This window comes from Rhodamnia argentea, chromosome 5 (genome assembly GCF_020921035.1).
Source record: "Rhodamnia argentea isolate NSW1041297 chromosome 5, ASM2092103v1, whole genome shotgun sequence".
Classification (NCBI taxonomy): domain Eukaryota; kingdom Viridiplantae; phylum Streptophyta; class Magnoliopsida; order Myrtales; family Myrtaceae; genus Rhodamnia; species Rhodamnia argentea.
In genome coordinates this window covers 8,893,390-8,918,160 of record NC_063154.1, presented here as the reverse complement: position 1 = coordinate 8,918,160, position 24,771 = coordinate 8,893,390, and the positions used below count along the sequence as shown (strand labels likewise).

At 41.0% G+C, this 24,771-nt stretch overlaps 2 protein-coding genes across 2 annotated transcripts; both read left to right on the top strand.

Moving 5' to 3' along the window:
• The first annotated feature begins 11,956 nt into the window (after nt 1-11,956).
• On the top strand, nt 11,957-20,398 carry LOC115739915 (protein POLLEN DEFECTIVE IN GUIDANCE 1). The gene is made up of 11 exons (XM_030673227.2): nt 11,957-12,805; nt 13,630-13,769; nt 15,173-15,276; nt 15,964-16,052; nt 16,161-16,234; nt 17,538-17,688; nt 17,793-17,960; nt 19,056-19,153; nt 19,279-19,401; nt 19,542-19,607; nt 19,846-20,398. The coding sequence occupies exons 1-11, from the start codon at nt 12,166-12,168 to the stop codon at nt 20,050-20,052; spliced, it is 1,860 nt and encodes a 619-aa protein (XP_030529087.1). The 5' UTR covers nt 11,957-12,165; the 3' UTR covers nt 20,053-20,398.
• A 1,510-nt stretch (nt 20,399-21,908) lies between these two features.
• LOC115739918 (protein RGF1 INDUCIBLE TRANSCRIPTION FACTOR 1) lies at nt 21,909-24,558 on the top strand. The gene is made up of 4 exons (XM_030673231.2): nt 21,909-22,068; nt 22,695-22,964; nt 23,661-23,819; nt 23,904-24,558. Exons 1-4 carry the CDS (start codon nt 22,066-22,068, stop codon nt 24,150-24,152), a joined length of 681 nt encoding a protein of 226 aa, XP_030529091.1. The 5' UTR covers nt 21,909-22,065; the 3' UTR covers nt 24,153-24,558.
• The last annotated feature ends 213 nt before the right edge of the window (nt 24,559-24,771 follow it).

Below are 24,771 nucleotides of genomic sequence, written 5' to 3'. Positions count from 1 at the left end.
AAAGGAAAATCTCTTTATCTGAGGAGAAAAATTACCAAAAAAATTCTAAACCTATTATAATTATGCCGATTTAGTTCTAAACTTTTTTTTTTTGTCAATTCAGTCCTAAACCTTTTGTAATTATACAAATTTAGTCCATCCGGCCAAATTTAGCCGGCCGGCGCTAACGTGGATGCCAGCCGGCCAACGATCCAATATTTTAATATTTTTTCCTGAATTTTTTATTTTATTTTTTTCCCCTTTTTTTCCTTTTCTTTTCTTTGTTTTCCTTTTTCTTTTTTGCTTCTACCTCGTTCTTCTTCTGCATAGGGACGCCGGTCTTCACAGGGATGCCAATCACCGAGGTCCGGCCACCGGCTAGAGGGACGGCCGGCCTTGCTTGAGGCCGGCGAGGCTTCCCTCTCCAGCCCAGATCTAGTGAGGCGAGCCTCGCACTGCCATGGCGACCTCCTCACTCCATCGCTCCCATTTGCATTCTTGATACGCAAAGCGAGAGAGTCCCAAGTTCCATGAGAGCTTGCAGATAAGCTCGCACGCCCGCCCAGTACAGCAAAGGCGATAAAAGTTTTCCCACAATCCGAAGCACATATTATAGTATTATCCAGCATGTGCCCCTTCTCTTGTCTTGAAGATTACTCTTGAATTCTCGTTCCAAGCCAAAACCCCCCAACGTTTTCTTCACAGACTTGCGTGAACTCTCTCTCTATTGTTTAATTTCCATCTTTGAGTACCGTACGCTCTTCAATCTCTCTTGCAACTTCAATGGCTTCTTTAACCCCAACTTCTCCCTCCACCTGCTTCTTAAGCAACACCCAGTTGAAATCGGCTCCTACCTAGGTTTTCTTCCCCTCGCGAACCCTACTCTAAGGACCAAATGGGAGTGATGGCGGGGTTCGAGCCTCGCCATGGCAGTGCGACGATCGCCTCGCCAGATCTGGGCTGGCAAAGCTCGGCCTCTCCCCGCCGGGACGAGGGGAGCCTCGCTGGCCTCTGGCGAGGCCGATAGTCCCTCTAGCCGGTCGCCGGACCTCCGCGACCGGCATCCCTAGGAAGACCGGCGTCTTTTGAAGACCGACGTCCCTCTGCAGAAGAAGAAGGAAGGGAAAGGACAAAAGAAAAAGGAAAACAAAGAAAATAAAAATAAAATAAAAAATTCAAAAAATAATATTAAAATATTCTGTCGTCGATCGGGGCCAGCGTCCACGTCAGCGCCGACCGGCCAAATTTCGCCGGATAGATTAAATTGGTATAATTGAAAAATGTTTAGGACTGAATCGGAAAAAAAAAATTTAAGACCGAATCGGCACAATTACAATATGTTTATGACTTGTTTGGTAATTTTCCCCTATATGAAGCGTATGTACTCATCCTCCTCATGTGTAAATAAAATTGCGAAAAAGTAAAATGGTGGGAGAGTCGAACTCGCTCTATTTACCACGTAACGTATAATTTGGCCAATTCCCTTTGTAAAACCTAAATGTAGGTTTGATCCCAATTTCTCTCTGAACTTTTTTTTTTTTCCCGTCTAGAAAAATCACAAACTTTCACTCTAATCCTAAATTTGTCCATGCATCCAAAAGCCGCCCCTAATTTCTTCAAGATTATCAATACGAGAGGTTACTACTGCTCCATACGAAGGTGAGGGCGTTGAACAGATTATGATAACAAACCTCTAATTGGCTTTCATGTTAATAATTTCGAAGAAACTGGCGACAATTTTTTAATGCGTGGGCAGATTAAGTATGAAAGTAAAAGTTGGAGAATGTTTTTTAGACAAAAAAAAAAAAGTACAAGATAGAATTAAGATTGGACCTAAAGTGTTTTTTTTTTTTGGGTGGGAACTGGATAGACCGGTCCCATATTCGTGACCTTGTTCTCTAACCGCTTTCGGACGCCAGAAGAAATCCCACTCCCCAGAGTACTCTTTGGTCCCATGCCTAAGAAGACCCTTTTGCACTATGAACAGGACAAAAGATCCACTTAACTAGTCGTGTCTATTGTATTGAGAGAAAATCTTCAAAAATTGCTAAACTTATTACGCGACGGTCGATTCAGTCTTAAGTTTTTTAATTTGGTAAATTTCATCCTAAACATTCTGACGATTTTTTAAAAGTAGGCCTTTCGGCTAATTTTATGGAAATCATTAATGTGAACGATGATTATCCTATGTAATACGAATAACGCTGACAATTTTTCAATTTTTTACAATTATCTTATAAATTTTCTGGATTCATTTCTTTTTTTTTTTTTTTTGGTGTCCTTGTCAATTGTGGGCTAATGAGTGCATGTAGGCCCTCGCCTGTGGCCCTCAAGGTCGCTAGCCATCGCTAAGGCCCTGGCGAACCCTACCAACCATTCGAGGAAGATGAACAGTAAATGAAAAGAAGAAAAAAAGTATAAAAAAAATTAGAAAATGTCAAAGTGTTCACATTAGTGTCGTTTGGTCAACGTCCACATCAGCAGTTTCTTTCAATAAAAAATGTTAAAAATGCTAAAAATGCCCACATTATTGTCGATCGGTCAGCCTCCCCATCGGCAATTTCCTATAAAAATTGGCATGCAAGATTACATTGAAAAATCGTCAAAGGGTTTTGGACTAAATTGGTCAAATTGAAAAGTTAAGAGCTGAATTGATCGCCTTACATAGTTTGAGGACTTTTTATGACGATTGTCCGGTTTAATAACAAAGATATTGTTTTTTCAAATTCAATATCTTCTCTAAGAATTTATTCTCCCACGTGCCATGCGATTTTGCACTATAATATGGAGAACGAGTTTCACTTTGGAGGACCGACATTTCTTGTTATTTTCATTTTGTTCGTGTTGGATCACGTCTTCAAAAAAATATTTTAATGTGATAACAATATTATTCAAAGCGCGTCCAAACAGATTTGTCTTGACCTGGAGTCATGTTATCGTGCTGGTCAAAGTCGAATTCATCATGATAAGTTCGTCATTTATGTGACTTCTTTTCACGCTTCGTGTCGAGAATTTATAGTTGTTTTGATTTCTTTTATTACATTCGTTTGTTTCTCTCTCTCTCTCTCTCTCTCTCTCCCTTTCACAAGAGAGAGAGAGAGAGAAAGGATAGACGCGACCGCATGACAAGATATTTCCCACGCTGACTTTGTCAAAGTTATTGAGAAAATTACGAAAAAAGAAAAAAATTCTAAACTTATTACAATTGTGCCGATTTAATTATAAATCATGATTATTAGAGGAGATGTGTCCAACTTGAGTGAGGGAGAAGATAGACACGATCGCCAAGGCCTAGGCAAGCAAGTGGCATGACGACGATCGCGGTAGTCACGTGCAATGGCCGAGCTCCGTGGGGTTGTGTTTTTCCGCTCATGCATAGAAAAGTGGCGTCACCCAAGCTAATTCGACTTGATTTTTCAAATGAATCGTAAATGGGCTCCGTGGAAATCCATTAAGGCCCGCCCGACAGGACTTTACTATTTTAAATCCACTTTTACCTCCTTTTTTTTTCCGCCGCTATTTCCACCTTCATTTCTCTCTCTCTCTCTCTCTCTCTCTCTCTCTCCGATTTATTCTTTCTTTATATATTAGGATGTTCGATAAAACTGCCTTTATTTCCATGATTTCTCTTGTCAAATTCAAAATGCAAATACTCCGTTATACCCAATAAGATATCTTTTTGCCTAGAGAAGGTTGTTAATTTTAATATATGATCTCATATTTTCAATCATAAAAGCTACATAGATTATTATAAATTTATATTCATGATGGCTATACAGCTTATCAACACACAATTAATTGCCTATTTTTAGTTGAATAAATTGAGCAAAACTTTCTTTCAAAGTTGGAAATTAAAATAGTCTATTTGTCTAGCCAATCTTGACCTTTTAGATGCTTTTCCGGAATAAATTTGTAGATTTTTTAAGTTAAAATTTGTTTATTTTGTGCTTTTTTTTTTAAGTTTTTCACATTTTAATCTGAATTGCACCTAGTGGTTGAGAATCTTATTACATGTTATTCACTTTCAAGCTAACATTAAATTATTTCATAGGAAAGCTTTAATCATACTTTAAAGTTTTGATCCGCTCTCTATGAGGTCAAATGAAATCGATATTAATTACTTTCTTGATAGTAAAAGTAGAACAACAAGAAGTTGCTTTTTTTTTCCCCTTTTTGTGTTTATGTTATGTTGATAATTAGATATGATCTAATCTCAAGCATATTTAACATTTGATTATGTTTTGAACACATTATAAATAGTTTGATCAATTTTTCTTTTCCATTGTTGGTCAAGATCAACCAGATAATTAGATTGAATTTTAATTGTGAATGTGAAATATAGTCTCAAAGTATTTGATGAAAAAATAGGCAAATAATTGTATGCTATAAGCCATCATATATAGAAAATTCTAATAATTTGTGTTGCTTTTTTGAGTAAAAATATGAAACCATAAGTTAAATTTAACTACTTTCATTAGGCAAAGTAATAGCATGATACATGAGAAGATGATATCTTGTTGAGTATAATGGAGCATTTGTATGGAGAAACTAATGAGAAATATTATAGTAATAAAGTTAGTTTTTCGATTAGCTTGATAAAATAAAAAGAAACATAAATTATCTAGAAAAAAAGGAGGGTATTTTGGTAATTTAACTAAAAAAGGTGTGCCTTAATCAAATTTATTTTAATTTTTTGGTCGAAATAATATTTCATTCATTTCATTCACTTACACGAGATACGAGGGAAAAACGTTGCAAATCAACTGTAAAACAAAACAAATTCTAGACAAGTTCAAAACAAAACAAGTTTCAAATGACAAGAGAAATCATCATAACAAGATTATGGGTCAAACGCTTAAATAGCACATATATAACTTTTTCATACCAAAATTGGCAGCCAATCACCAAACTCGTCTTCGGTAATGAGCACACACCTAGATTTGACGTTTCCAACACCATCACCGAGCAGAGAAAAGAGGTGAACGAACACAAATTTGGCACACATGAGAGCGAAACAACTTAAAAAAAGGCCTTACCAAAAAAAAAAACAACTTAAAAAAGGGGGGGAGGGGAAGAAGAGATCAAGCTCAAACTCTCCCATCCATGGTGGTTGAAGAAGATAGTTGTGAAAGAGAGAGAGAGAGAGAGAGAAAGTAGAGAGAGAGAAACTAGGCAGCTAGGGTTGTAAATCCACTTTTACCCGGTCCTTTAAATATTTAAACAATCTATACACAATCCGATCCAAGTATAATAAGTTCAAAAAGGGGTCCACGATCTACTTCAATACCTCTATTACATCACTAAAATACTTAATTTATGCAGTGGTTTTGCCATTTGTTAGCGGGTAATACACGGTACAAAATGGACTAATCCACAAGGTGTGACCTTAGTCTACAACCCCTTCCGCACGCACGAAGACATTGCACACCCTCGAGCAAGTTTTGGCCCGATGCCTAACATTATGAACAGGACAAAATCCACCTCCCGTTTCTATCAAAATCGGGTCCACCTTAACAGATGAAGAAATATTCTTAGGTTAAATAGCTTTGTTAAGATATCTCTCTCTTACTTCATCGGACTAGCGGACTCGTATTCTTTTGTTTTATTTACGTTGTTTCGTGTCTTCTTCGATGGAAAAAATTACCAAAAAAGTCACAGACATATTATATTTCTAACAATTCAAAGCCAAACCTTTCAATTTGATCAATTTAATTTTAAACATTTTGGAGATTTTCTAATTTAATCCTTTAGGCCGATTTTAATCGAAAATCGTTGACATAAATTTTTGTTAACTTTTTTTGGATTTCTTTATATTTTTTATTTTATTTTGTTTTGTTTTTTGCCCTTTTCTTCTATGAAGTCTAGCAAGGGTTGGCCACTGGGCCTGGACGAGGGCAGCAACTTTTGCCTACGGCTGACGAGACTCGACCGGCTACCTTCTTCAAGTCGAGAAATAAAAAAGAAAAAAAAGAGAAAAAAAAAAGAAGAAAAATTTAAAAGTTGCGTATAATCTCACAAATTTTATTAAAAAAAATTATAAAAATTTATCTACGTCAATTTTGGCTATGCCAAATAAGATAGCTGGTATCAACGTCAACGACTTCTTATCAAAATTGGTCGGCATAACTAAATTGACAAATCGTCAAAATTTTAAGGATTAAATTGGCAAAACTAAAATATTTAATACTGAATCAACACAGATGTAGAACGTTGATGACTTTTTGTAAGTAGTTTTCCCACACGTCGCGGTACTCTCTAATTTGACAATGGTATTATTCGAAGAAGGTTTGAAAAGGAGTTGCCTTGAAATCGAGCAAAGTCGGGTTCGAATCCACGGGGACGATTGCCTCATTAATCAATTATGAAACGCATCCCCGCATCTAGGTTCAAGAGCTTATTGATATTTTAATCCCCCATTTGAGGGTGGTCTCGAAATATTTTCCAACGCTGACTTTGTCAAACTTATGCCGCACTAACTCCCCGGTCGGTCAATACAATTTTTTTGTCGGGTCAAAGTGCTCGACAGAGACTCCGCCTCTTGGTGGGGCCCTCTATCCGTCTGCGTCGTCGTTGAAAAGTCGTCCCCTATCTATCTATCACTCTCTCTCCTACCCATGAAAGCCGCCATTGTTATACCTTTGCTTCCCTCCACTCTCCTCACGGTCCCCACCCACCATCTCTCCTTCCATTCTTTCTTCCTTTCTCTCAACCATGCCTCTCTCTCCTCCTCCTCCCTCCCTCCTCCTCGCCGTCCCCTCTCCGCCGTGGGCTCAAGCTCAGACCACCAATATCTCCTCCTTCTCGTCCTCCGACTCCCCGTGGCGACCCACCCAGGGCCAGATCCTCCTCTCCCCAGACTCCGTCTTCGCCGCCGGCTTCCAGCCCCTCCCCAACGCGTCGACCCAGTTCACCTTCTCCGTCTGGTACTACAAGATCTCTCCCTTGACCGTCGTCTGGTCCGCCAATCCGGGTTCCCCAGTCGACGCCTCTGCCTCCCTCGTCGTTACCTCCAGGGGCCAACTCTTCCTCAACTCCTCTGGCGTCAACCGCTGGGGGCCGAACATGACGGCCGCCGGGAACGCCTCGGAACTCTCTCTGCGCAGCGACGGGAACCTGGTGTTCGGCGCTTGGGGGAGCTTCGGCGTCCCCACAGACACTTTCTTGCCGAATCAGACCATGAACGGGACTACGCTGGTCTCCAAGGAAGGTCGATTCTCGTTCGATTCCGAGAATTTGGTCTTCAACCACACCGAGAGGTACTGGACATCTGGGGGCAATAAATTCCTGAAACTGGACGATTCGGGGAAGATCAGCCAGGACAACGGAGCGTCCATCCTCTCCGCCGACTTGGGCGACTCCGTCCCGCGGCGGCTCACGCTCGCCGATGACGGCAACCTGCGACTGCTAAGCTACTCCCAGGGCCAGTGGACGATGGTGTGGCAGGCGATACCGGAGCTCTGCCAGATCCACGGCCTCTGCGGCCGCAACTCGATCTGCATGAGCGACGGCGCGAACTCCACCTACTGCGTTTGTCCGCCGGGGTTCCGCTCGTCCGCCGCTGGTAACTACGAGTGCGAGCGGAAGGTCCCGGTGGCGAGACCGCAGAGCGCCAAATTCCTCCGCCTCGATTTTGTCAACTTCACCGGCGGGCTGAACCAGACGAACCTGCAGGCGACGAACTACTCCGATTGCCGGTCCAAGTGCTTGGCGAACTCGACTTGTGAAGGCTTCATGTTCAATTACGACGGGACTGGCTACTGCGTCCTACAGCTGGGGCAGCTCCTGTACGGTTACTGGTCGCCGGGGACGGGGACGGCGAACGCGATGTTTCTGATGGTGGACCAGTCGGAGACCGACAAGTCCAACTTCACGGGGCTGACCACAGTGCTCGAGACGACGTGCCCGGTAAACGTCACGCTCCCGCTCCCGCCGGACGACTCGAACGCAACGACGAGGAACATCGTGATCATCTGCACGCTGTTCGCAGCTGAGCTAATATCCGGGATGGCCTTCTTCTGGGCCTTCTTGAAGAAGTACATCAAGTATAGGAATATGGCGCAGACCTTGGGGCTCGAGCTGCTTCCAGCCGGCGGGCCCAAGAGATTCACGCTGGCTGAGCTCAAGGCCGCCACCAAAGGGTTCTCGGACCCAATCGGAAGGGGCGGGTTCGGCGACGTGTACAAGGGCGAGCTGAACGACAAGAGGGTCGTCGCCGTCAAGTGCCTCAAGAACGTGGCCGGCGGCGACGCGGAGTTCTGGGCGGAGGTCACGATCATTGCCCGGATGCACCACCTCAACCTGGTGAGGCTGTGGGGGTTCTGTGCCGAGAAGGGACAGAGGATCCTAGTGTATGAGTACGTTCCCAACGGGTCGCTCGACAAGTTCCTGTTTCGGTCGGCCCGCGCCTCCACGGAGCAGGACGAGGTGGGCGATGTCCCGGACAATCAGAAGCCGACCCTCGACTGGGGGGTGCGGTACCGGATCGCCCTCGGGGTGGCCCGGGCCATTGCATACCTGCACGAGGAGTGCCTCGAGTGGGTGCTTCACTGCGACATCAAGCCCGAGAACATCCTCCTGGGCGACGACTTCTGCCCCAAGATATCGGACTTCGGGCTGGCCAAGCTCCGGAAGAAGGAGGACATGGTGAGCATGTCCCGGATCCGGGGCACCCGGGGTTACATGGCCCCCGAGTGGGCCAAGACGGACCAGATCACCCCGAAGGCAGACGTCTACAGCTTCGGGATGGTGCTGCTGGAGATCGTGAGCGGGGTCCGCAACTTCGAGATGCAAGGGTCGCTGCTGGACAGCGAGGACTGGTACTTCCCCGGGTGGGCGTTCGACAAGGCGTTCAAGGAGATGAAGGTGGAGGACATATTGGACCGCCAGATCAAGCACGCCTACGACGACAAGGTGCACTTCAAGCTGGTGGACCGGATGGTGAAGACGGCCATGTGGTGCCTCCAGGACCGGCCGGAGCTGCGGCCATCGATGGGGAAGGTGGCCAAGATGTTGGAAGGGACGGTGGAGATCATGGAGCCACGGAAGCCCACAATTTTCTACTTAGGAGATGATTAGGGTCATCTATCTCTCTCTCTCTCTCTCTCTCTCTCTCTCTTTAGGATACAAATTGTGAAGAATAAGCGTATTCTCAATGTGCTTGGCCAAATAAAGACAAGTGTATCAAATAAATAGGGTTCGCTAGCATAATCGTTTTGGTGGCCGCGAGCCACAAATTTTTAAAAAGAATGGCCTCCATTATAATTTTTAATTATTAATTATTTATCTTTTTGTAGATCAAAACAGACTTATAGTTATCCAAAGATTGTTACATAATCAATTCTCAAAATGACCCGGTGCATAGCTTAATCGGCCCACGTGGAGATGCTCAGGGCTCTAGATTGTCATTTGCATTTCATTTATAAGTTTTTGTAATCCTAAGATGCTTCTTCCCATGCCAATTTTTCACTGTTAGTTTATTTATGTCAATGAGAAAACAAGGTCTGAGATCATGTCTTGGGGAGAGCAGGGGATCAATATATTTTATAGCCCCAAAAAAGATGACGAACCACTTTTTTATATAGAAAGATTGCGAGAGAGCATGTGCATTAATTTCCTTATCTAGACAATTATTGATCGTGCCAAATTAATTTTCTTGGATGTCATTGAATTTATGTTGGCGCCGAGTGTATTTATTATAACTAAAAAGCATTAAAAACTCTAAACAGATATACCTATGATAAATTTACTCAAAATTAATTTATTGACTTATCAGAAACCTCAAATTGGTACACCTATGACAAATTCATCCTCCATTAATTTTCGTTAAATTGTCACATCTATTCATATTTTATATTTTCTGATTTTTTTACTTTTATTTTTTCTTTTTCCTTCATTTTTGTCGGTGGCCAGGGTGGCCTCATCGGCCACAGGCAAGGGCAACCCTCGCCTACCTCCGTCGAGGGAAATGTCACCTAGGTAGGGCAAGGCAAGCCCTCACTTAAGCAAAGCGAGGCGAGCCCTCGCGAAAAATTTAAGGTTGGAGAACATTGAGAGCAAAAAATATATTTTCTCATTGGAGACCTTTAAAATTGTAAAATTCTTTAAAAATAAAAAAAAACCAGGTTACTGTCCTAAACAAAAGAAAACGAAAATGCTATGTATGCTAAAAAGGGCGGCGCTATTTTTACTCTTTCTATGACTAAATGCACCCATTTTTCATCAAAAAGACAAAATCAACCTCAATCATTCTATTGCAATTTAAAGTAGTGTTTGTTTTGTTGATCGTAGGCACTATGTTTTTATTTTACTGTTAGAGTTTACTTTTGCAGGAATTATTTTTGTCAAAAGGAAAAATTTTAAAAAAAATAATAATTTTTTCTATGTTGTTAGGCAAATTAAAGGAACAATTATCATGTGCTATCTATAAAAATTTTGACATATGTTTTTTTTTATAAAACAATTACTTGCTTATAAACTTTTGCTTTTGTTGTGCATATCACCGTAAAACCTTTTCTTATCGTTTGTCTTTCATACACACACACACACACACACACACACACACACACATATATATATATATATATAATGGGATGATATGATTAAATAAAAAAAATTCCTTGATGCATTCTCCAATATAAATCTTTAAAAGACGCAACTTAAGTAAATTAAAACATTGCATAAAAAAGAATTTCTTTTTTAAAAATGCCAATGAGATCTCATTTTGGATGGACAAAAATTAACATCGCCCGATAAATATTTACGAAAAAAATAGCAATATGCTTCATTCCGCATCACTTTTTCACATCTTTTTTTTGTAGTTTACTTTTCGATACTTCTGTGATGGCCTATATGATGTGTGTAGAAATATTTCGACAATATTAATGAAAAGAGACAAATTCTTTGCTGTAGTAATTAAGGGAGTTGATATATATTTCCTTGAAATTTTCTCTTTTTGAAAAAACTTATTTCTATAGAAGTAAAATTTGAAAATAAAAAGGAAAACACAATGCCTTTTTCTGTGTGGGTATCGACGATATAAAAAAGTAAAATATGTGACATGTTGCATTTCAATTATGGCAACTAGATCGTTAGAAATAGAAATAAATAAATAAATAAAAGGAATGGGGCCACCGTTACAAATTGCAATTAAATGTTTAGGGTTATTTTTGTCTTTTTATTAAGGAATGGGATGGATTAGTCATATAGGAGGTGGAAATAGTGCCGCCCTACTAAAAATTATGCTAATACTTATTTATTAAGTGTTGCGGCAAGTTTGAATTGGGTATTATAATAGGTAGGACTCGTGAATTCAATGGTTAACTTCTTTATACATCCATTAAGATTTCTTAGCATACGTAGCATTTCTCAGAAGAGATATTTAAACATCACGAGTTTCTTTCATGAATAGATTGTAGATACATGGATTTAAAAGTTTAGCTATACTGCGACGTAGCGTCGATCACACGGACTCAATTTCATTTCATCAAAACAGCAGCTCGTATCTTGTATCCTCACGCGATTTGTTAACGCGAATTTTCCTGAGCAGCAAATTGCGATAACAATGGCCCCGACTATATTTCATTAGGGCTCTAAAGTGAAATTACGCAGCAGATTGACGCAACAAATTATAATCGTGAATTTATACGTGGTTCGATTATCACTTCACTTAATATATCACGTTTATAGAATAATAAAGAAATAAATAGAAAATACTCTATCATAGATTATCTTTAATGAAAAGTTTGTTTCGCAAATTATGAACGACTTGAATTTTTTTCTCCTAAAAAATACCACTCGTATCGTTCATAAAAATAAAATAACGAAAACATACTTCGTCATATAGATTTTATTAATTAATTATTTTAAGAGATATAAGATATTATTATTTGAAAAAATATTTTTTAAATTATTTATTTTTCGCAAAACAAAATCAATGAGTTTTGTAACTTAAGAAAAGCTGTAAAAGTAAAAACCAGCCAAGCGCAGTGCGCAAGGCACTAATGCCAACTGGTGTCCAGGCGCACAGAATTCTCTCCGAATCGGCAACGCTCCGAAACGAATCCAGTGAAACGCGACGCTCGAAGGCTCGCATCGTCCTCAACCTGTGATCTTCTCCACCCAAAAAGCTCACTGCGCGAACGCTCGCAATCGAATTTGCTGGTTGGCTGAAAGTCTCGCGGAGCATCCATGGATTTGCGATCAAGGGGCCGGAAGCTGTCCTTCGAGATTCTGGGCCGGAGCGACCTCCCGGAGGAGTCGGAGGACGAATCCTCCTCCGTTCTCCGATCGGACTCCGATCCCATCCCTCTCGATTCTCCTCGCGACAAGTCCACACGCCGGAAGCGGAAGCACAGGAGGAAGAAGCAGGCGGCATGCTCGATCATCCCCGAAAACGGCGACTCCTGCCAACCGATCGATTCCGATTCCCTCCCGAACGGTGTCGAGCGCGCGGACGGCGTGTTTTTCGAGGATAGCAGCTCGGTTTCTGGGAGCGGTGGTGTCGATTTGCGTGGGCGTGCGAACGGCGTGGAGTTCGATTGTAAGAGTTACAGCGCGGCGAGTTTGGGCTCTGTTACTCAGGTGGTGAATGCGGAGAGTCAGAATAGCGTGTTTGGCGACGAGTCTAGATGCGGAGAGTTGAGGCAGAGAGCTGTGAATGGCGGAGAGGATAGAACAGCGGGAGGCGACCAGAGTTTGAGAGACGAGAGCGGCATTGAGGCGAGCTCGATCTTGAAGGGGCGTAGTGAGCCGAATGGGAGTGTGCCACGGAAGTTGGAGACTGCTGAGTCCTTGGATTGGAAGAAGGTCATGGCGGAGGATGCGTTCGGTGAGTCGTTGATTGTCTTCTGTATTGAGTTTGTGCTGTCATTGTCGATGTGAAACACTCTTGTCAAATAGCAACCTGGAAAAACTTGCTTTGATACGGCTTTGAATTCGTTCAGCATGAGTCTCATTTATTATGGGTTAGAATTTTTCAGGAGTCGGACCTGCCAGAACTTGTTAAATCCTATAGATAAATGCTAAAATTTGTTATAACGTAGTCTTTGTTGGTAGAGTACCGGACAGGTAGTCGAAAAAAAGACTGTGTCTCGAGTCAAGGGATAACATATTGTGGCTTTGGTCTCGCCTATTCGCGTGAGTTACCTGCCATCGATGAAGCTACTGCGAAGGCTACAAACTTAGAAATGTTTCCTGCATTGATGCGAACTGATAAGTATGCAGTACTTACAAGGAAGAACAATTCTCTCTTCACAACACCTAAGTATTGGGAGAGTGCCGCAAGGCACTTGGTTTATAGCCTTTCCGTTATACTGTTTGTACTATGGGAGCCATGGGCCTTTGTGGTTTCGAGACCACAAATATGGTGGATTCGTCTGTTCCTCGGTCTAGTGGGACAATTGAAGCTAATATGGTATATTTTATTTTATTTTTTTTGCTTTTGAGCTGGTTAATATGTTTCTAGTGTATCTAGGTTCAGTGAATTGAAATGGTTGCACTGCTTTTGTGTTCCTACTTTTTCTTAGCAGTAGTAGGAGAAGCTTTTAGTTTGTTCTGTAGAATTGGTCTATTCTCCTTATTTTCCTGGTTTCGCCTGAATATCAGGCTGTTCTCTTCTGTTTTTCTCACGCATTTCTATGGTGCTGTGTTCAGTACAGAAGTCACCAATGAGGTACTTTTTGGATGAAATGAACAATGGAAATTCATTAAGGAATACAACTACTCTTGGAAATGACAAAGAACGTGAGAGAGTATATGATACTATCTTCCGATTGCCTTGGAGATGTGAGCTGGTGATGTTCTCTTCCTGTTCCTCAATCTAAATTTAATCATGCTCTGTATGTGGAATATTGGTTTTGAGATACCTTGCACTTTCTGGAAGGAATAGGTTCGAGTTCAAATTAAGATTGGATGTGGTTTCATATCTTCTTTGACCGCGTCTCTCTGGGTTTCAGTTGTTTCTGTATTCTACTGATCACCAATGAAATCTCTTAATGCATCAAATCTTGGCTGCATCACACCATTCTTGAAAATTGACCTAGAACTAAAAGACTTGAAACCAGAATAGATTTGCATCGTTCCTTTTCTGTTCTTATTCTCTCGCTTTATTTTAATCTAAGGATGACACATCTGGATCTCTCTTTGTTTAATCAAATAAACTATTTCCTCACAGTTTAATTTCCAACGGCACTTTTTCCTATTTGATTTTCTGATTTCAGCAGTAAGTATCAATATCTACTAGATGTTTCTAGAATAGCTGTTATTCGTTTTAACTTCAATGTGGTATAACATGCTAAAAAAATTCAAGATTTGACGAGTAGATAAAGTTGTTTCTACAGCCTGCTGCCCATTGATGACTTTCTTAGGAATGGTAATAACCACCCAAAATAGGCTTTTTCACCATGTAATTCTGTAACATTCCAAAGTCCCACATCGGATAGGAGAGACTCTGTCAAGAGATTCATATATAGTCGCCACTTTGTGCGGTTAATCAGAAAACTCCTTTTCGGGCCTTGCCGACGTTGAACAGGTCGGGTTGTTACAAGTAGTATCAAGCAGGACCACATCTAGTGGATGTGTGATCTGGGGATGAATTAGGCCCATGCGTAATTCGACGAATCGGGAAGTGATCACCCAAGCGAGAGCGCTCGGAAGGTGCAGCTCCGTTACACTTTTAGAATGACGGAGGGGGTTGGAATCTACTGACAGGATGTCGGTTCTTTAAGTGGGGAAGTTTGTAACGTCTCAATGTCTCACGTCAAATGGGAGAAGCCCTAATAAGTGATTCATAAACAGACGCATGCTCCCTAATGGTTACCACCTTGTGTGGTTACTCAGAGTACTCGGTTTGAGAGTTTGGGTCCAAGTTGAACGGGCCAGGTTGTTACATATTGAGAAGAACGCTACATTCTTGTGCTAAATTGCTTAAAATTTCATTCAGCTAATTGTAAGGAAATTGTTCAGATTAAATTAGCAATATACTTGATGTTAGTTGGATGATGGATATATTTCTATCTCATGCGATGTCCAGTTACAGTAAAATACTGTTCAATTCGTCCTGCAACTTCTGACGCTGTTCACCTTTGATTCATTTTGCATATGTCTGAGAAGTATCAGAATAATTGGCTGATGCTTAGTTCTCTGATAAATGCCTTGCATGCATCTTTACATTTCTTTGCCTATGGTTCATTTGCAGCTTATAGATGTTGGTGTTCTTGTGTGCTTCGATTCATTTCTCTCACTGTTGACAATTATGCCAACAAGGATTGCCATAGTACTGTGGAGGCTTCTGAGTACGAGGTAATTTGTCCATTTCTTTCACAATTTAAAGCAGCTCAAGCAGTCACGTTACAACTATTTATCCGTCTTACAGTATTATTTCACAATTGGTTTTTTGGTGAATCCTTTTGTTTATACTATTGGGGGCATTTGGGAGCTTAAACCAGGTTTGTTGATGTAGACGCTATGAGTACTCACTTGTTATTTAAACTTTAGCTCAACCAGGCATGAATCATTGGGCATTGCACCAAGCACCTTGTACATGTTAAAGAGATTATTTTGTACCCTAAGTTTCGAAAAATTGAAACAACATTCAGTTTGCTTATCTTGTTATATGGTGCAAAATGCCCCTTGACTATGCTTCCAACTTCCTTCCACACTTATGGAAGATAGGCGAAGCAGTTTGATGCGAGCATTATTTTAAAAGTTTGTCCCATATTAGAAAATGAAGTTCCTTTTCTTTTCTTTTTTTTTTAAATTAATTTTTGTTTTTTTTGGGGGAGGGAAGGGGTTTGGTTGAGGTTTGTAGTTTTTGGTGAAAATTATGTAAAGATGGACGGGAGGCACTGTTGTAAACACTAATGAAGCATGATTTTCTTTTAACAAAACAAAATTTGAGCAACTTGGCTCTCTTTCTCTTCCTCCATATTTTCAACCTGAATCCAAAAATATGATTTATACTAGATCACCTAATTGTTCTTGTTGCAGACAGTTAAAGAGGCCTTCTGCGGAGGAGTTGTCTGATTTAGGGTGTTTTATTGTGCTCACTTGCGGTGTTACTCTCTTGGAGAGAACAGGTGTGGCTAAGTACTTCTTACATTTATCTGTGGACTGTTGTTTTTTTAACATATGGATGCGAATTGTACTAACTTTCTCCTTTTCGTATTTTCCATGTTGTGCCTCAGATATAAGCTTAATATATCATATGATTCGCGGTCAAGGAACAATCAAGCTCTATGTTGTGTACAACGTGCTAGAGGTCAGATCATAATGAGTCAGATTTTCCTGCAGCCATTTTCACCTCTTACATATTAATGTCTTTCTGTCCTTACAGACGATTTGTTAGTTGATTTCCTTCACTGAAGACTTTCACCTTAAGTAAAGTTGAGCAGAGGAGAAATCACTTATTTTGAATAAATTTAGAATCTTAGATTAAAAACTCGGTTATTTCTCTTGATGTAGATGCAGAACCGGGTTAAATTGAAATTTAGTTTTCCCTGATGCACTAGTTTGGGAACTGTCAAAGAAGAATCAAATTGGATTCAAGTTCAATTCTCCAGAACTAGTCTTGTTTGGTAGAGTTGCCCAGATGTTGATGTATTTGCAGGACTTCTTGGTCATTATTCCAGGGAGATGCATTTTTTTATCCAATTTGTTTCTACCTGCTATTTTTAAACAAATTGTTTCTGGAAACATCGAAATAATATGTTTAGTCAATTTCACTTTTCTTTACTGTATTACGTGACGAGAACGAATTATTAGGAAATCTCTCATCATACAGTGTGAAATAATTCTCGCAAAAATGTATAAATGCATTTATGTTCTTAATAGCGCTTGAAGAGTTTTCCTGTTTTCATTTGGCAAAAAATGTCTTAAAACAGATGGCACATAAATTATCTCTGATTACGTGCATCTAGAAAGCCAGAAAAACTTTGAAGTTATTTGTAATGTATGTAAAGTCAGTGGATGCTGTCTGTGTATTCATTTGGAGACTTTTACCTCTGTGGGTTACCTAGTTTTATTGTCAGCAACGCCATCGGTCTGGACCTTGGAGAGCCACTCCATGTTTTTTCCCATATCGAGAACCTCTCTTGCTCTCTGCTGGTTTTTTTCTTGGGCTACTTCAACTATATGCCTATATGCTTCATGTTAAATATAATTAATACCTTAGGATCATAGTTGTGGGAGGATCTGTCGTCCTTTGGTGAGTATTTTTGTTCTTTTTTACTCGGTGTGGAGTTGAATGAAAGACTGAATGTCTTTTATCAAACCGAGATTCTTAAGTATATATGTCTTCTGGTAGGACTTCCTATGTGGAAGTAAGCCAGGCGCTTGGAACCTTGCTGTTCTCTGTACGAGTTCAGGCATATCAGCTCATTAGTCGAGTCAATCTTATCCTGAGAAATATGTTTAAGTTGGATTTCTGCTTGTGGAGGCGACATCTAGTACTTCTTATGTTGCCATTGCCATTTTTATGGACCAATGTTTCTATATACCTTGGTAATAGTAATGCCTAGGAGAAACTTTGATGAATTTGTTCGTCTTCTTGGACATTTGCGCAGATATTCGATAAATTATGCCAGAGTTTTGGTGGAGATGTCCTGAAAACTCTGTTTAATTCTGCTGAAGAACTGGCAGGTTGTTCACCAGAAAACATGATAGTTTACAAAACGAGATTCCTTTCAGATTTGGCACTAGCCGTGGGTGCCTCAAATATCCTTTTTGTTGTAATTATATTTAGTTCATTATAGCTCTTCTGTTTGCTTCTTTGTATTTGCCCTCCATTTTTGGTTTTGAAGTTCCTTTACAAATGATACTTGTTCATTCATTTATCTTATTAGCTCAGGCAATTACTTTGTCAACGTGTATTGTTGCTCACAATAATGCACTGCTGGCGTTGCTTGTATCAAACAACTTTGCCGAGATAAAGAGTAATGTTTTCAAGCGTTTCAGCAGAGACAATATTCATAGTCTTGTCTACTATGGTAAGTTAGCCACTTTTCGCTTTTCTTTCAGAATTACTTCCAACTGTTGATGGGATTGGGAATTTCATATTTGATGTGCAACTGCTGTTATTTTTAGACTGTTTGACATTATTACTGTTGATGATTCCATGTTCACCACTAGGTGTTCAGTGTTCTGACTTCCTCATACTTTATCTTTAATTACCCAATGTGCTGCTTTTACTTAAAGGTTCTTTTTCCATGCTTCCGTTTTGTGGATATGCATATTCTTTTACCAGACTAAGACCTAGCAGTTTTATTCCACTGGGTTTTTGGTTTATTGGTTCGGTTTGCTGTACATTACGATTGTTTGGTGGTTTCATTTTGCAGCTGAACCATAATAAAACCTTCTCTTGGCTTCTGTATTATACCATCTCTTGTGTAATTACATCAATGTCTTACGAAATCATATATTTCTTCGAATATAAAGTACTTTTCTGGAAATCATAGACCTATATCTTTGAGTTAAGAAATATATTACCTACATTACTGTTGAAATAGCGTATATAGAGAATCCCAATAGAAAAGGCCTATATAGAAGTTATATTCTGGAGGTGGGCTCGAGTGATCGTTAATTTTAGTCTTATATTCCATTGCGCCGGTATTCTTTATTTGTTATGACCAAACCATGGAATAGTTGGAAATAGTGAGAGAATATTGTGTTTTACTATGGCAGGGCTCAGTAAATTCCTATTAATATCCATGAAACAGTCAACTTGAATTCATCTAACGACTGCAGAGTATGCTTAACTAGAATTGATCACACATCTGCAGGATTTGCTTGGTTACTTCCTCACTTGAAATAGGCTAAAAAATATGAATTGGCATAAGCCACCTTATGTGTATCTTTAGAATACCAGTGCAATAAGTGGGTCTCTTCAAGTGGTGGACCTGTCACATGCCTGTGACTTGCGTTTTTGTTATACTACTCAAAACACATCAAGTCTATCAGGGAAATAATCTGCATGATTTTTTTTTTTTTTCGTTTTATGATTCACTCCTGGGGGGATTTTGCTTTTCTCAGGATTACTGTTAAGTTGATAGATGAGTTACAGTTATGCCTTTGCTTCCAAACAGATTCGGTTGAGAGATTCCACATTACAGCATTTGTATTATTTGTTCTTGCTCAGAATATTCTGGAGGCTGAAGGTCCATGGCTTGAAAGTTTTTTTATTGTAAGTTCTTTTGGGGATCTTTCAGCATAATTTGTTTTCATGTTGATCTCCCCCACAACGGAAGATTAATTTTCTTGGGGGGCACCGTTTTCAATCTCTTGTTATGTCATACTTGGACTCTGCAGAATGCTCTCATGGTTTACTTCTGTGAGATATCTATTGATATCATCAAACATTCGTTCATTGCCAAATTCAACGATATCAAACCCATTGCATACTCTGAGTTTCTTGAAGACCTTTGCAAGCAGGTACCTCATTTCGTCTAATAGCTGCTTATTCAATTGTCTTTCTTTTCCCCATTCCGAGACACTGCAACTGGCTTTCTGACATTCATATCATTTTATTGCTTCTACTTGTCCTTACTTTTTCTCCTTCTATCTTTCATAAGACTTTGAATACGCAAACTGATCTGAAGAACAGTCTTACCTTCGTTCCATTGGCACCAGCTTGTGTGGTAAGCGCCTGCTACTGAAAAGTTGCATCCTCCTCATGCATAGAACATCGTGCTTAATAGCATAGAAATGACAATAAAGCAATCTATTGGTCGTTGTCTGGAGTAAAAGAAATACTTGCTTAGAAGGTAGAAGGAATAGGCTATGCAAAATCTTTTTCTAGACAGCCTAGAATATCATTAATTATTTGTAGTAAAAAAATGGTGAAAACTGTAATTTTGTGCAATGCTTTGGGTTCAGGTAATACGGGTTCTGACTCCAGTATATGCCGCTCTTATCCCCTGTCATCCACTCCCATGGAGAGTCCTGTGGATCCTCCTCTTGTTAGCGGTGACGTACATCATGCTTGCGAGTCTCAAAGTGATGGTCCGCTTGGGCCTGCATAAGCATGCTGCTTGGTACGTCAATAGATGCCAGAAGAGAAGACACCACCTACACTTAGATTGATTCAGAACCGCTGTGGAGAATTTTCAGCTAATTATCTGCCTAGGGAAATCCCTGTATGTGGAGCCACTCCTAATTCATGAACCACCTCTTTTGAGTTTGGCTTACGAGCATCCAGAGCACAGGTGGACGAGACATAAGGTTAGATGTCAGTTGTCCGACAAATATGGATATGATACCTGGAAAGCGTCCCTCTTTGCCGTGACCATGCCGACAAGTTCACAAAGTTTTGGTGTAATTTCATAGTTCATGCTGTTGTTAATAGCTGTTACTGCCAAATACCGGATAGAATATGAACAAAAGATGGCGGTACCCCATCTTCAAGTTAACTGCGGAATCGTTTGGACCATCCTCTCCCCGAGGGTGTTGATTATATGACAGTTTGGCCAATAGTTTTGGTGTAATTTCATAGTTCATGCTCTTGTTAATAGCTGTTACTGCCAAATACCGGATAGAATGTGAACAAAAGACGATGGTACCCCATCTTCAAGTTAACTGCGGAATCGGTTGGACCAACCTCTCCCCGAGGGTGTTGATTATATGACAGTTTGGCCAATTTTATTGCCGACCATGAATTTTATTGTTTGATGTTAATACAACCATCCCAATGCGGACGCCCAATAAAAGAAAAACTGGAGGTTTTGACCCCAAATTTTCATTGAGTAATAGTCTTGGATAAATTCAGATAATCAACTATTATCTCTATTATGCGTGTTGCATAGAAATAAATTCAGAACTGCAAGCGGAATATTCATAATGTAATTGGATTGTGCTGATGCATGAACTAGATGAGGCAATGCACCAAATGCAGGTTTTGACATGCGGTAGAGTACGATGAAGTCACCCTAGAGACTTCATCACTAAGTCGTCAGATCGTTTTGGGAATGACTGAGAAGAAGCCGATCACAATCTATTCCAAAAATTTAGAGAAAACCATGAAGTTATCGGATACCATAACATGATCATCTCGCACGATTCACACCTTTCGATTATCAAGTAAATAAATCTCTCTAGCAATTTCCTTCACAGATAACCGCGAGAACTCACGAGGCTTATTCGTCGTGCATAATCCCGTGAAGCGATTTAAGCGATGCTCCCCGAATTACCTAACAGTAACTTCTCGAAACAACTTTTGGATCCTCCTGTCCTCCTTCGGCCACAGAACCATACAAAAACAGCAACAACCCAAAAGCCATTTGTCTAACCTTTTAACATGTGGACCGGCAAGAATGTCCAAAAACAAATCCATTTTGTTTCCTTTACAATCTCCAATGTTGACTAATCTTTCTCTCTCAAGTTTTTCCCCCCCTCTCTCTCTCTCTCTCTCTCTCTCTCCACCCTCCTTGCTGTACAAGATTAGTGGCCCCCTCTTTTTGCCTTTTATAAGTTGACACCAACATGTCAAATGAGGACAAAAAAAAATCAACAATGGCCAACCAAAGAATCCAGACATCAACATTAACCCTAAAATGCACATCTTTAAGGAAAAATAAAATGACTGCGAAACAGCAATAAAAATCCCCCATGAAAGGACGGCTGCGGCGCCACCAAAAATCAATGGCCCCCCCCCACAAAAAGGCAAAGAAGCACGACCGAAAATCCCGCTCGCAGTGGCGGGAACTCCCCCATCCACCGGCCGCGATGCCGCCACGCGTCGCCCTCCCCGTCGATCCCAGGCCACGGGCACGGAATCGACGGTCCGAATCAATTGATCGCCAATCGGTGGGGCCCTCCCAAACTTCTGACGTGATCGGACGGTCAGGATCGATTCATCTCCACCTTCCCGCCTGTAGCGCAGAGAGAGAGAGAGAGCGAGTGGTGCTCTAGTTTAAGTAAGAGCTCAAACACGATTCTCAGCAAAAGATTTTTGCTTCCAAAATCGATTCTTTCTCTCTTCATACTTGATATTCTTCTTGCTCTCTTCATCATCATCTTCTTCATGATCGTCCTCTTGTCGCGAATCGTCGCCTCCCATCACCGCTCTGGTCTCGCCGAATTCGCTCCAGGATCGAGCAAATGGTACGCACATGGAGCTCACTCCAGTGTTCGATTCGACGCGCGAATCGCTTTGCTTTCTTCGGAATTTGTTCCTCTTTGGTGCTTTGATGAGTTCAAACTCGGTTTTTAGTTCAAAACTCTCGTTTTATTCACGCGCATGTCATGGTCCGGATCAGTCGACGGTCTTTTCCCAAGTTTTCTCTTGAGGAATCGCTCGGTCGGTTCGGCTCAGTTCGTGAGGAAATTTGCTGTAAGTGTCTTGTCGCTTTATCGAGATTCTCATGGACGCGAAGCTTAGTCCGCGGAGAAGGAGGAGTCGTGAATTTGTCAGCATCAGATTCGGATGTAGCCTTGAGTTCTGCAACTTCGAGTTATTTAATCGGTGCTGCAATCGAACGGATTGAAATTTTTAAGTCGCAGCGAAAATTTTGTGAGAATTTCGTGTTCGAGTTCGCTTGGATGAATACCTGTCGGTTTAACTTGGAATCGCGTCAGTTTGTCAAATTTCTCATGAACTTTTGAAGTTATTCTGACGACTTGAATCATGAATCTGTCGGAATCAGATTCGGCCGTAGTTTCGAGTTTCTGTTATTGGAGTTCATTTTGTTCCTTCTCCGGCTGATCGTGCGTCTCACGTGCGTTTGCAGATAGGTTGCAGGTTCTATGCTAAGAAGAGACCATCGGATTGTTGGCTGAGCACGCTTCTGCAGGGCGACTTCTTCGGCTCGTGCGTCGCTCATCACTACCTGCGGAAGAATGAGAAGAACATATTCTGTATCGACTGTAATGTCGGGTTTTGCAAGCACTGCATGGCGGCGCACGGCCTCCACCGCCGCCTGCAGATCTGCAAGTACGTGTACCAGGACGTGGTCCGCCTTCAGGACGTTCAGAAGCATCTCGACTGCTCTAAAATTCAGGTTTGCCGTCAATACTGTTCTGCCAGGATGTAGGTCCAGTGTAGATGACAATTTGCGTCGATCCATGCGGATTGTTTATCTATGCAATGAGTCTGCCATGTTTGTCAGTCCGTAGATTTGAGTGATGTCCACATTAATGATCATCCGAATTCGGATGATCTATTTAGTCTGACCTATGGTCCTGTGCCTATCCATTGCAATTCAATCATTAGTTAGCTAGATATGGAAAACTATGACAACCCCTGCAATTTATTTGTTAGCCTTCTTTGAGGAATCACTAAACAGGCATCTGTTTCAAGGAAAGTACTGGACAATTATAGGCTACAGTCCTTCTAGACTCAGGTTATAGATTCGGCAAGTGCAATGTCGAATTTATGTCTAGTTATTTCATTTTTGGTATAAGCCTGAATGTCGATTTAATAATTGGCCAACTGCTATAAAAGATCGGTGAGCCATCATTTCTCCTTTTCTTCTTAGATCTCCCAGTTTGGCACTATGTGATCTGTAAATTCTGAGAAGCCGAGTTCATTAAACTTGGGTTAAGCAATCGTTTCGTTTTATGAATTTGCTTGGTTTGGTGATCTGTTATGGAAAAAGTTAAAGTCTTTAGTATCTCTTTCACCGAAAGTTAGGCTAATGGCGCTGAGGGCCTGATCATGTGTTTCCCACAATTATTGATGATTTTGACATTGGCAGACATATAAGATCAATGGCGAAAAAGCAGTGCACCTAAATCCTCGGCCCCAATCCAAGGACACCAAGCCATCGACAAAATCGAAGAATGGAGGAACCTGTGAAGCTTGCGGAAGATACATCCAGGACCTGCCTAATCGCTTCTGCTCAATTGCTTGCAAGGTGAAAACAATTGTAATTTAAACCCTTTTAAGCATCTTTAGTATAATATCAAGTTAAATTTTTTGAAACAATCAATTTTACCAGGTCTCAGTGGTGTCAATGAAGCCAAACAATGAGCAAAGTCCCGACATCATCACCATTCCCATTGAAGAACTAACCGATCTCACACTGAAAGACAATTACTGCTCGTCAAGTAATGGCGATGAAAAGGAATCTTCCACCTCTATGGCCGAGTCATCGGAGGATGCTCATTTCGGGGTTAGTTCTGTCTTGAAACCGAGAAGTCGTTCGCACAAGCGAAAAGGGTTCCCTCGCAGGGCGCCCCTGCAATAAATCCCCTTCAAGAGTGTAGCTACTTCCTTTGAGAATTCCTTCTTTCCAATACATCATATATAGGTACAAAAGGGCAATTTACAGGAATAAAAACTATACAAGTATAGTACGCTTGGACATCATGCAATGAACAGAGAGTGTCACTTTCGAAGTATCCAATTTTATCTCAATCTGCCTAAGTTGGGTTAGTTGCAAAAGTGAGTGTCCCAGGTCTCGAAGATTTCGGAAGAGTCAAAATTTTCCTGGGTGTTGTACAGAGGAAATGAAATGACATGGCGACGTTTGTCGTGGCAGCGACTCTATTTTTGGGTATTATTTAGAATCATCATTTTCCATTTCAAGGGGGGATTTTTATTGGTTATGGCTGTACCAGAATCATAATAACAACGAGCTTCTCCATTAGCAATTCCTGCTGTTGCTGATTTGATCACTTGTTTGGGGGTGGGGGTGGGTCTTCTATGCTTGATGGAATGTTTCTGGTTGTGTAGGCAAATCTGGACTTTGCTCTGTCTTTCGCTTTCTTCTTTTCTGTGGCAGAGACATGTCGCGATCACTTTCGGTGGAACAAGCCCTTGGGGTTGTCCTGGTCTTTGTTTAGTTGTGTGGTGTTGGGCCCTCT

Bases quoted from the DNA above. Each gene is read 5' to 3' on its own strand.
- LOC115739918 (XM_030673231.2), top strand. The intron at 22,965-23,660 runs GTTTGCCGTCAA...TGACATTGGCAG, and splicing joins TCGACTGCTCTAAAATTCAG to ACATATAAGATCAATGGCGA. The intron at 23,820-23,903 runs GTGAAAACAATT...CAATTTTACCAG, and splicing joins TCTGCTCAATTGCTTGCAAG to GTCTCAGTGGTGTCAATGAA.
- LOC115739915 (XM_030673227.2), top strand. From the start codon at position 12,166: ATGGATTTGCGATCAAGGGGCCGGAAGCTGTCCTTCGAGATTCTGGGC. The intron at 15,277-15,963 runs GTAATTTGTCCA...TTCTTGTTGCAG, and splicing joins TGGAGGCTTCTGAGTACGAG to ACAGTTAAAGAGGCCTTCTG. The intron at 19,154-19,278 runs GTAAGTTCTTTT...TGGACTCTGCAG, and splicing joins GGCTTGAAAGTTTTTTTATT to AATGCTCTCATGGTTTACTT.